General features: G+C 41.7%; 2 protein-coding genes across 2 annotated transcripts; both read left to right on the top strand.

The window, feature by feature from the left end:
* The first annotated feature begins 8,129 nt into the window (after nucleotides 1-8,129).
* Nucleotides 8,130-9,617, top strand: LOC141629465 (uncharacterized). Its single transcript, XM_074442463.1, has 3 exons — nucleotides 8,130-8,162; nucleotides 8,283-8,999; nucleotides 9,228-9,617. Exons 1-3 carry the CDS (start codon nucleotides 8,130-8,132, stop codon nucleotides 9,615-9,617), a joined length of 1,140 nt encoding a protein of 379 aa, XP_074298564.1.
* Nucleotides 9,618-11,449: 1,832 nt separating this feature from the next.
* On the top strand, nucleotides 11,450-12,205 carry LOC141629464 (uncharacterized). The gene has a single exon (XM_074442462.1). The coding sequence runs from the start codon at nucleotides 11,450-11,452 to the stop codon at nucleotides 12,203-12,205; it is 756 nt and encodes a 251-aa protein (XP_074298563.1).
* Nucleotides 12,206-12,556: the final 351 nt, after the last annotated feature.

The following is a 12,556-nucleotide window of genomic DNA, read 5'->3' as shown; positions in this document are numbered from 1 at the left end:
CTTAGGAATTATACCCATCTCTAATTCTGTAATCAGAAGGGTTGATGCACCGGGTATTCTTGTAGAAACCATGTGCCATTTCCTCCTTTACGTGAAAAATTTTCCTCCAACTCCAACTCGAGTCTGCTGTAGGTTTGTACTCTGTCCAAAATTTTCCCTTTAAGTAGACATGATTAATCCATTGTACCCAAAGCTTGTCAGGTTTGGCATAAATCCACCAGACTAGTTTCTCAACAGCCGCAATGTTCCAGAAGCCGATATCTTTCAACCCAAGGCCCCCTCCCTCTTTGGTGCACACACATTTTCCCAGGCAACCAGCGGAGCTTGTGTGTATTCAGCTCCTCCTTCCCATAGATAGTTCCTGCATAGACCGTCTATTCTGTTCAGGACTCCCTTGGGGATGACAAAAATCATAGACCAATAGTTATAGAGTGTGGCCAGTACTGATTGAATGAGAGTGAGTCTGCCAGCATACGATACCTTCTTGGCCCCAATACTCTTTATTTTACACATAACCTTCTCAACGAGGCACCTGCAATCCTGCCTTGTAAGTCTAGTTGTCTGGATAGGGACCCCTAGATATTTATAAGGCAATTGCCCTCATTATGTTGGAGTAAGTGTCCTTAACAATAGTGCGATCACATGTTTAAATCTCATGATAAGAATACGTAAGGGATGATTCATTTATATAGTCAACTGATCAACATTAATTGGTAATGATTGGCTAACTAGAGTTTGACATTACTGTCGTTTGACGGTGGTGGTCAGTTGATCCCTTAAGGTCACACCTATAGGACAATTCCCATAATAGATAAATTAGTTAATTGTATAATGATACAAGTTAATTAATTCCTTAAAATTGAACAATTTATATTTGTGAGTGAGAATACGTATCTTATTGTAATTCGATTAAATAAGATTCGTTTTAGTAATTAAAATGTTTGTATTACTAAAATTTTATTATTGTTTATGAAACAATTGAGATAAGAATGAATGGTTAATTATAATTACAAGATGTTGTGAATTATATTAACATGACCCATTTTATACCATGTAATTATGAATTACTAGATAATTTATTATATGTAATTTAATTAATTTATATAATGATATTTAATTGTTAAATATGCATTAAATTAATTAACAACATGATACATGCTACATGTTACATATTTTATGACCATATTACAAATGACAAATTGACAAAATAAAATGGATGACCATATTATGGCATGGACCGAATAATTGGAGGGTTTTAGGGTTAGTGGGTGTTTTATTTTAAGTGTAAAATAAACACAATGATTACCCTAAAAAACTATCCTTGCATACCTACTATTTTGATAAGAGGAAAAGCAAAAGGTGAAGGCTATGCATTGGCCTTCTTCACCCCTCCTACCCGGCCTCCCTTAGCAAAAAGAAGAGCTTGGCTCTTATTTTTTCCATACTTACTCTTATGCAAAAATAATCTTATGCATTATTCTCACACATCTCTCTAAAACTAGTTTTAGATCTTAAAACTTGTTCAAACTAAATTCTAATAATTCCTCCATATTACGAGTGTAGTAATATTTATATTATTAGAATTTTATTTGAGGATCTAATATAATTATCTAGTTAATAATTTTATTAGATTTAAGGGTAAGTCTTGGGTGCAATCAAGCGGAGGATTTCTACTTTGAAATCATGTAGGATCATCCAATATTATGAGCTCAAGATCAAGTGTAGGAAGGAGTCCCACACTTGTGCCCATTTTCATCCCACATATAATGTAAGAAACATGTTTTTCTTCCTATTTTGTATAAAATCTTCTTGCATGCAACTAGATCCACATGACATAAATTATGAGTATTTTATGAAAATAAATTAGATGAGTCTAATAGGGATATATGAACCTAACAATTGGTATCAGAGCTTTGGTGTTGCATGCATATCATTTTAAGGTTTTTTAGTGAAATAATTACATTTTAATGAGTAAAATGAACTTTTATTTACTAAAAATAGTTAAACTTTGAAACTGACCATGAAATTTTAGTATGACCTCACATGCATATTTTACTTATTGTATGTAAAATTTCGTATTAATGTGATTAATAATGCATAATTTATTTTTTTATATGATAAAAATGCTATAAATGGAGGTTAAATGACTAAAAATAGTTAAACTTCGAAACAGGGCATGAAATTTTAATATGATGTCACATGCATATTTTACAGATTGTATGTAAAATTAGAGATAAATATGATTTATTATGCATGATTTATAATTTTAATGGTTAAAATGATATAAATAATGACTATTTTTAGCAAAAAATAGCTAAAATGAATTTTATGGCATGAAATGTTTCCCTAATGTTGTATATATGATATGGACATTAGATCTAAAGTTACATGATTAATTTTGATTGATTTGGTATGTTTATTGATTTTTATGTGATAAAATCGATAAAAGGGCAACTTTATTAGTCATAAAAATTAATTCGAAATTTTTGGTTGAAATTTTGCCATTTCCAGTCTCCAAGTATTGGAAGGGAGATCCGAGCTTCTCAAAGGCAAGTGGGGCGGGTTTAATGTTGACAACATGCAAAAACAAGTGCTGCCCAGAAACCCGCCGAAGCTGAGGAATAGGACGGGCGAGCTGGTGCTGAACCCGCCCGAGTAAGAAGAGAACCCGGGCGAGCAGGCCTCAACCCGGGCGAGCAGAGTGCCAACCTGGGCGAGCTCCAAAGCCAAAAACAAACAGAGCACAGGAACCCGCCTGAGCCAAGCTGAAGCCGGGCGAGCTCCCCAATCCCCACGACTTATAACTCGGGATCTTCCCTTCTCCAATTCATTTATTTCCAAATTTCAAAACACAATACCTCCTTCTCAAACAAAAACACCCATCTCCTATATCAAAAATCACTCAATACTCAATTAAATAACCCCAAATTTGTTTCTAATCCATCTTTGACACATTTAATCAACTCCAATATCAATTTTAAGCCTTCAAACTACTCAAATAACCCAAATTCACTCACCCAAACCCAGGGTTTGTGAGTTTTGAATTGGGAAAAAATCCAATTGGGCTTGATTATTAGCTTGAATTGGTGATTGAAGAAAACTTGTCAAGCATATTCAAAGCTAATTAATACTATCTCGTCAAAGTTTGATGAAATTCAAGGCATTTTATTTGGAATGGCTAGGACAAAGGGAAATACCAAGGCACCAAGTGAGGCTAATCTCATAAAAAGGCAAAGAACATTGGCATCTAGGGCAATTGTGGTATCAACTATGGTAGAGAGACAACTTGGGACGGCTATGGCTCCCGATATTCCAACAATCGAGCCACTTGAAGGATTTCCGGAGGTAATCTTTATTAACGAAGATCATAAGAAATCATTTGTTTCTCTACTGAGTAAGAATGTTTTAGCTACCAAATTCCTATGCCATGATACATTATACAAAGTTGGTATCTTGAAAGATACACGATCCTTCTTCGAGTCTATGAGTCTAGGCACATTTTTCGACATGCATGAATAGACCTATAAAGTCTTGACCCTTGAATTCATTAGTTCATTGAAGATAACTAGACAAGAGGATCAAAAATACTTGGAATTCCGTCATGCCAACGAATCCCGTAAAATTGAAATTCATGCTTTTGCTAAAGTATTTGGAGTAAAAATGCCTTTTCGATCATCCAAGAAACCACACAAGTTTGATGCCAAGCCTTTATGGAAAGCCATTTCGGGGAAAGAGTTTAATACTTTCAAGGCTTGTTCAGCCTTATTTGTTCATCACCCGGGTAGTAGGATTTGGCACCATTTCGTGGCTAATACTTTGATAGCAAGAAAAGTAGCTTGTACTTTATCGGAGCCTGATATGGCTTACCTTGAGTCCCGTCAAAATGTCCAAGGGTCTTACAAATCCGATTACAACATTATTCAATTGTTGATAGACCGTTGGATGGACTTGTCATCGGGCAAGGAAAGATAACTTTCATAGTTAATGGTGGTTTGATAACTAAGCTAGCAAAACACTTTGACCCCAACTTCAACCATGATGGCACTTACAAGCCTATTAAGGGGGAAACACGCATGGACATGTCTATTCTAGCTTACCGTTTCTATTGGGTAAAGAAGAATGATGATAACAAGACCGTGGAATGGTTGATTAAGGATTCCCCTTCTCTCACATTACCGGATAATGGATTCCCTCGCCTTGCCAAGCGAAGGGAAAACTATCTTTTCTCAATATATACCACCAACACAATAACTCAAGGAGATGAGTTATCTTTGCCTTCAAGTTCTCAAGTACCTCTCTCATCCTTGGTAATTACTCCTTATCCTTTTTCATACAAGCCTTATGTCCCTGATGATACCAATGTCGTGGAAGAAAAAGACTATGTCTCGGGTTTAATGAAACATATCCATGAAGAGATATAAAAACATCGGGTCAACAATTATTATGACCAATACCCGCCTCTCTAAAACTTGGCTAGGCAAGGGTTACTTGACCCTAACGGGCCTTTGCCGAATTGGGTGGATAGAAAATTTTTATTCCCGGACTTGTACACTTCAACAGATGAAGAGGTGGTGTGTGGAGATGGAAATGGGAGTGATGGGGGGAATGATGATGTCAATGATGAAGCTATAAATGTGAGTTGTGATGATGATGATGATCAAGACAGTGATGAAGGGGATGATGAGATTGATGATATGGCTACCTCAAGTGATGAAAGTAAGGAATCCAGTGAAGATGGGATGTGTAATACTACGGTTTTCTATGTCGTTGGGTACTCTATCGAGTGGGGCTTACTCTATCGAGTAAGTATGTTTCGTTTACGAAACAGTGTTATGCTGAAGGGTACTCGATCGAGTAAGTTGGGGACTCGATCGAGTAAGGGTCACTCAATCGAGTAAGTTACTTACTCGATCGAGTAAGTTGGTTTTACGGGTTATTTTTGATGGGTTTTGATAGCAACGTGAGGAAGATATATAAACTTAATCCGCCAGTTTCTTTTCATTTTTACACTTTTCTAAACTTCACAAAGATAAAATAAAGTTACGTTGCTTCTCTCTCTCTCTCATTGCTATCAAATCCTAAGGGCTAGAGTCATCGGATCGTTGTGTTCTTTACGCCGTTGAGACCGTTGTATTGTGGGTAAGATCCTAGTATAGTTTTTATATTGTTTTATTGATTTTGGTTGAAACCTTAATTGGGTAATTTGGGGGTTTTGGGATTATTTTCTTTATTAGATGGTGATTGTATGATTGTATGTTTGATAGGAGGTGAATTCGTAGAGGAACGCTTTTGATCCGCTTCTTGTGATTGTTGATCGGTGATTTCATCTCAGGTAGGGTTTCCCTACGCAGTTATTGTATAAATGATTATAAGATGGTTGTTTGGTTGATTGGCATGATAATTATATCATAATTGGTATTAGCATTGTTTTACATTGATATTGTGATTGGTTGTTGTTGATTATCTGTGGTTCTCGAGGTGCGCCCTCGGCTGAGTGAAGTCACTTATGGGAGTGGCTTCACGCCCTTGATTTGCCCCTTGTTGTTCCCGTCGCAAGGGGGATGTGCACATTAAGGAACATGGGTTATTCGCTCGATGGAGATGAGCAGGGCTTAGGTGGGAATGACTGCAGTCCCCCACTGGCGGTGAGGAATATCTGTTGCGATAGATATTCTAGAAGGGCTACACACTTTAGTGTGTAGTCTGATGATAGGTGATGTGACGGTGTTGGAGATTGTGATTGTGTATCGATGTTATTTATCTTATATTGTTTATGCAGTAACTGACCACGTTTAAATGTTTTAAAAACTGTGGTGATCCATTCAGGGGTGGTAAGTAGTTATTTAACAGGTATATCTTGGATACACGCGGGATCTAGCTGGGGATGGAGTCATCACATATTAGTCTTTAGTCTTCCGCTGTGTTTGTTATGGCAGTTTCACTGAGTTGGTTTACAGTTTTGAGAACAGTTGTATTTTACTTTAACTTTTTGGGTTTTGGATATGTAATCAGTTAAACTTATTTATCTAAAGTATGTTTTTTATGGTCAATTTGATATATATTGTCTCGGGTAACCGAGATGGTAGCACTTCCATGCATTAGGTGGTCCTAGTAAGGCACCTTGGTGTATGGGTAAAAATACCCTCTCATTCTCATCATGACGTGGCAACTCGCAATTGGATAAAATAAAGGCACACGGAATAATAACAAGGCAGCAGGCTGCTAGACGCAAGGAAGAACAACGGGGGATGAACCTAGACATTCAAGTGATACAAAGGCCACGTTTGAATTAAGTAACAAGCAACCAGCATGAACGTTGAAGTGGTCAGCAAAAGCTTTGACAAATTCAGCAACCACTTCCTATTTTATAGGAAGTGGAGCGTATGGTTGAGAATATGTAGGGAGCACGTGCGATAATTCAAAGGAGGGCTATAAAAGAGCAACAAACATCAGATTCAAGGGCATTCATCATTGACTCCACTCGAAGAAATATCATTCACCACCTGCAACAATTAATATCATTAACACACTTAGAAATTTATACATCGTTTGTATCATTTGTACTTAGTCATTTGGAGATCACTGTTGTACCTCCTGATCGTTCCAGCTAGGTTCACCCTCGAATACTATTACTACTAGTGGATCATTGGTGGGATACCATTCCCCCCGCGGGTTTTCCCACATTTTGGGTTTCCCGCGTCACCATTTTGCTTGTGTCATTTGTCTCTCTTTCTTTTCGTTTGTTTCTCTTTCGTACTAGTTGTTTATTTTCGTTCTTGCTATGTTCTTAATACCAATCTACTTAAGTCTTTAATATCGTATTTTAATTGGAATATCCGCATTGACTCACAAATCTTTAGTCGGTAAAATCTTACCAAAATAATTTGGCGCCCACCGTGGGGCATTGTGGTTAAATCTTGGTTAATATACCTTTTTTCGAAATATCCTAACATCTCTATAGTTGGTAATGTCAGGATCCAATCAGAATGTATCAGATCCGATGAGTACATCAACGCAAACTCCAGTAGTAGGGGCGACGCTAGTAACCTCCGATGTTCCAACAACGGCGGTTCCTACCACTAGAGTGACTGCAGGCCAGGCTCAGCCCAAAGTATCAGAAAAGCCTCCTTACTCCCCCAAAATCACAGATCTAGGGTAGGGAAGGCTGGCAAATCACTAGTTATCAACCCCGTGCCAAAGCCTAATAAGGATGGGAGTCCGCAGCGCCCAGGATCACCAGGACACCTAATAGGAGCCCGTCTCCCATGAGCATCACAACCGGATCCGGTATAGCAGTTGCTCCAAGGGATGACATCTTTGCAGCAGGCGGTGATAGGGTTACAAAGGGACAACCAGTCCTTGCAAGAGAAGATAGATGCAGTGTCACCCCTGGGAACGCCCCAGTAGATGGCAAGGTTAACACTCGACCAGGGGAATGCCAGGGATTACTCAGAGAGGCTAATGCCGCAAAATCTAGTAACAAGGCTCGATATGGATATGCTGCCACCAGGGGTAACCACACCACCCGAGCAAGTATATCCAGCAGGAACAGTGGTCACCCAGGGTACGATCCAACCACTAGGGGTCCCACCACCACCAAGTATGCCGCAAACGTACCCCATGGTACTCAATCATGTGGGATTAGGAGCACTGACTCCAGATCCCATATCAACAACCAGCAGTATGCCGGTGGTACCTGGGAGCAATCCAGGGGAACAGTCAGTAGGAAACGCATATCCCGGGATGTGCTCCTATATGCCATATACTCCAGACAGTCAGTTCAGGCCTATTGTGAACTCAACACCATTACCTGGAAGCTACATGGTACCTCCTTACATGCCAGGAGGAACACCAAATCCATTTGGGATCTACTCAGTACCCCACAACCAGAGTATGGGGTAGGAAGCCATGTAGAACAACAGTTGTAGGATATCAGATCCTTACTCAGCAAGGTTCTAGGGTTACCACGTCCCATGGAGGTAGCAACCCCGGAGTGCTATGCGGATTCCCCCTTCGTGGACAGCATTGCTCTTGTCAGCATGCCAAAGGGGTTCACCACACCAACAATGACGTTGTATGATGGAACAGAGTATCCGCTGTAGCACATCAACCAGTACAAACAGAAAATGATGGTGGTTGCAGAAACAGGGCCTGAAAAGGAGGCATGTATGTGCAAAGGATTCGGTTCCACCTTGTCAGGAGCCGCACTCCAGTGGTTCGTTAACCTTCCCAACAAGTCTATTTCCAGCTTTGGAGGGTTAGTGAATGTTTTCAATTAGCAGTTCGCAAGCAGTCGCAAGCTAGAAAAATTATCCAGCGATCTATACCGGATCGTCCAGAGGTTCGAGGAGTCCACCAGGGATTATCTTGCAAGATTCAATGTGGAAAAAATATCTATCCCTAGGTGCGACTCTACAACGACAGTCAACACCTTCAGAAGGGGACTGCATCGCGACTCTGATTTGTACAAGGATCTCACCAAGCATCCATGTGCCACCTTTGAGGAAGTCAAGCAAATGGCAGAGGCTACTTATCGCCTAGAGGAGGATAAGGATAGAAGGGACCAGTATGGAACAGAGTCGTCCAACAGAAAAATCACAACAGAGAGAAAGAATAAAAGAGCCAAACTCTACAGCAAGAACACAGTGAACAAAGTCTCAGGAAAAACAGAGAGCACCGAGGCTCCACCTAAGCTCATAGAGTATGGGTTCACCACTGGACTTGCTGGGGTAATGAAGGTAATCAGGGAGCTAGGGCAGAGGGCCAGGTGGCCCAAGAATCCTATTCCCAGGGAGAACGACAGAAGAGATGCCAGCAAAAGATGTGAATACAACAATGATATTGGCCACAATACAGAAGATTGTGTAGTACTACAAAAGGAAGTAAGGCGCCTCTACAGTGCTGGATGCTTGGATCACCTGCTTTCCAAGGGGGCGAAATCTGGAAAGGTCAATACTACTGACCAGGCCCAACCATCCCCACCTCCACCTTACTCAAAGGTAATGAACGTCATCACAAGGGGGGTCGGAGATATGTGCTCTCACTTATTCAGCAGCAAATCGCCATGCAACCAAGACTAAAGGAGATAAACCAGAGTTCTCCTCGGGGTCGTGACAGGGATCTACCAAAGAATCTCATTCGACGAGGCATATGTACCTGATGAGGCAGAACACCACCATGACGCCTTGATCATTACCCTTTCTATAGGGAACTGCCTTGTTAAAAAGATATTGGTAGATATAGGAAGCTTTGTGAATCTGATAATGCTGGAAACCTTGAAGAATATGGGGTTCAACGAGAAAAACCTAGTGAAGAAGGCAGTACCCTTGGTAGTTTTCAGCGGAGAAACCAAACAGTCCCTTGGAGAAATAGTGGTACCTACCTTTGCAGGGGGTATGAACAAACAGGTACGATACTTGGTCATTGATGGTCCGTCAACTTATAACGTGATACTTGGCAGGCCTTGGATCCATGAAATGAAAGCGGTACCATCAACATACCATCAGAGCCTGAAGTTCCCTACACCCTGGGGGGTGCAGGAGATACGGGGAGATCAAAATGAAGCTCGAGATTGCTACAAGAACGCTCTGAAACCCACCGCAACTGGTCCAACATAGTAATTACAGAAACTGTGTGTCCAGAGGTAGTAGATCGCACCTCCCCAGGAGGAACTCGACGAAGTAAACTTGGACCCACAGTTTCCAGCAAGAATAGTGCTGGTGGGAGCTGATTGTGCAGGTAACATCCGTGAGCAGATAATTGAATTTCTACGTACTAACATGGATTGTTTCGCCTAGTCCTATAGCGACATGATTGGCATAGATCCAAGTGTAATTATACACCGGTTAAATGTAGACCCCAACTTTCCTCCAGTCCAGCAGAAAAGGCGGAAATTTGCTCCTGAAAGGAACGAGGTGCTAAACCAGGAGGTAGACAACCTCCTGGCAGCAGGCAAGATTAGGGAAGTGAACTACCCAGAATGGCTCTCGAATGTTATGGTTGTACCTAAGAAGAACAACAAGTGGAGAGTATGTGTCGATTTCACAGATCTTAACAAAGCTTGCCCAAAAGACCCGTTCCCCCTGCCGCACATTAATTCCATGGTAGACGCTACAGCAGGGCATGAGCTACTTACCTTCCTTGACACCTGGAGTGGGTACAACCAGATAAAAATGGACCCTAAGGATCGGGAGAAAACAGCCTTGGATCTCGACGCGAGGCTTGTCTTTGCTACAATGTGATGCCCTTTGGCCTCAAGAATGCTGGTTCCACCTATCAGCGCCTGGTGAACAGAATGTTTAAGGAGGAGATATGGAGAACAATGGAAGTCTACATTGACGATATGGTAGTCAAATCCAAAAAGGCAGAACAACATATGTCCCACCTGGAGAATACCTTCTCGATCCTCAGAAAATAACATATGAAGCTGAACCCCCTGAAATGCAATTTTGGAGTCTCCTCTGGGAAATTCCTGGGGTACTTGGTGACGCAAAGAGGGATAGAGGCCAGCACGGAGCAAATCAAAGTAGTACTTCAGTTAGAATCTCCTCAGAAGCCAAAGGACGTACAGAGGCTCACAGGTCGGATAGCAACCCTAAACCGGTTCATATCAAGGTCCTCAGACAGGTGTCGATTGTTCTATGACATCCTGAGGAAGAGCCAGAAGTTTGAGTGGACGCAGGAGCATGAAAAGGTGTTTGGGGAGCTCAAGCAGTACCTAAGCACCCCTCCTCTTCTCTCCAAGCCAGAATAGGGAGAACCGTTGTACTTGTATCTATCAGTGACAGAGGCGGCTGTAAGCGCTGTATTGGTACGGGAGCACGAAGGAATGCAGAAACCAGTAAACTATATAAACAAGTCTCTGTTACCTGTAGAGACCAGGTACATATCTCTATAAAAACTCGTTTTAGCACTTGTTACTGCTTCGTATAAATTGCCTCCCTATTTTGAATCACATACAATTTCAGTCGTGACCAACTACCCCCTGAAAACCATAATGAGGAAACCCGAACTGTCAGGGATAATGGTTAAGTGATCTGTCCATCTGAGTGGGTACAACCTGAAATTTGAACCCCGAACAGCCATAAAGTGCCAAGCCCTAGCTGACTTTGTGTCAGACTTTAGTCCCACCCTTCAAGAACAAGCTGACAGTGAAATCTTGACCCTAAGTGAGGCTAAAGAGGAGCGGGTATGGGAGTTACATGTTGATAGGGCATCCAATACAAAGGGAGCAGGGGTAGGGCTGGTCCTGAAATCACCCTAGGGGGAACAGATAATACATGCAGTATGGTGTAAGTTCCAAGCAACGAATAATGAGGCTGAATATGAGGCCCTAATCTTAGGACTCCAATTAGCCTTAGAATTGTAAATCAGCCGCATCGAGGTGTATAGTGACTCCAAACTGTTCGTAAACCATGTGAATAACATATACACGGCCAGGGATCCTAAAATGATAGCCTACCTGGAAGTGGCGAAGGAGCTCAAACTCCGCTTTGCCTCCTTCCACATCCGGCAGATACCAAGGGATCGCAATGTTGAAGAGGATGCTCTTGACACCCTGGGAGCAGCCTTCACTCCAGGGGCAGTGGGTACTATACCATTAATACATGTCATAAAACCTGCCATACGTCAGAATGAACAACAGAACGCCAGTAAGGCTACAACCACCCAGTGGACATACGAACTAGGGATACTGTGTACTGCCACACCCCATGAAGAGATTGATGATTGGCGCAAGCCTTACATTAGTTGGCTACGTGATGAGGTATTACCACCTGACCAGAAAGACACCTGGAGCTTCAAAATGAAATCCTCCAGATTCGTACTCATTGATGGTATCCTATTTCGGAAGTCCTTGGCAGGAGCCTATCTGAAGTGCTTAAGCATACAGGAGGCACATGCAGTAATGTGTGATACACATAGTGGTGATTATGGAAATCACACAGGGGGTAGGAGCCTATCCAACAAGACATTAAGGCAGGGTTACTTCTGGCCTACCATGAGGAAGGACGCCATAGATTACGCCAATAAATGCGAAGAATACCAAAGGCAAGCTCCTGTCAACCACCAACCAGCAGAACATATGCATCCGATCATCTCGCCTTGGCCTTTTATAAAATGGGGAATGGACATTGTGGGACCATTACCCCGTGCTTCTGGAAACAGGGCGTACATGCTCGCAATGACGGATTATTTCTCTAAATAGATGGAGGAAGAATCTTTCCCTCAGATCCAGGAGAAGCATGTGATATCTTTCATCAAGTGGAATATAGTCAGCAGATATGGCATCCCTTCAGAAATCATATGTGACAACGGGTTATAAATCATATCCAACAGAACGGAAGACTACTGCGCCAGGTGGAACATCAAGCTGCTTAAGTCCACTCCTTGGAATCCGCAGTCCAACGGTCAGGCAGAATCCAGCAACAAGATAGTCATGAAGAACCTGAAAAGAAGGCTGGAGGAGATAGGAGGCAACTTGGCATATGAGCTCCCCTTCGTGCTGTGGTCTGATAGAACTACCCCCAAAGTGGCAAAAGGTCAAACACTATTCAGT

The sequence above is a fragment of the Silene latifolia genome, chromosome Y (genome assembly GCF_048544455.1).
Source record: "Silene latifolia isolate original U9 population chromosome Y, ASM4854445v1, whole genome shotgun sequence".
NCBI lineage: Eukaryota > Viridiplantae > Streptophyta > Magnoliopsida > Caryophyllales > Caryophyllaceae > Silene > Silene latifolia.
The sequence above is the reverse complement of the archived record's forward strand: the minus strand, read 5'-3'. Positions and strand labels throughout refer to the sequence as shown.

Bases quoted from the DNA above. Each gene is read 5' to 3' on its own strand.
- LOC141629465 (XM_074442463.1), top strand. From the start codon at position 8,130: ATGGTGGTTGCAGAAACAGGGCCTGAAAAGGAG. The intron at 8,163-8,282 runs GCATGTATGTGC...TTCAATTAGCAG, and splicing joins AAACAGGGCCTGAAAAGGAG to TTCGCAAGCAGTCGCAAGCT. The intron at 9,000-9,227 runs GTAATGAACGTC...CTTGTTAAAAAG, and splicing joins CACCTCCACCTTACTCAAAG to ATATTGGTAGATATAGGAAG.
- LOC141629464 (XM_074442462.1), top strand. From the start codon at position 11,450: ATGATAGCCTACCTGGAAGTGGCGAAGGAGCTCAAACTCCGCTTTGCC.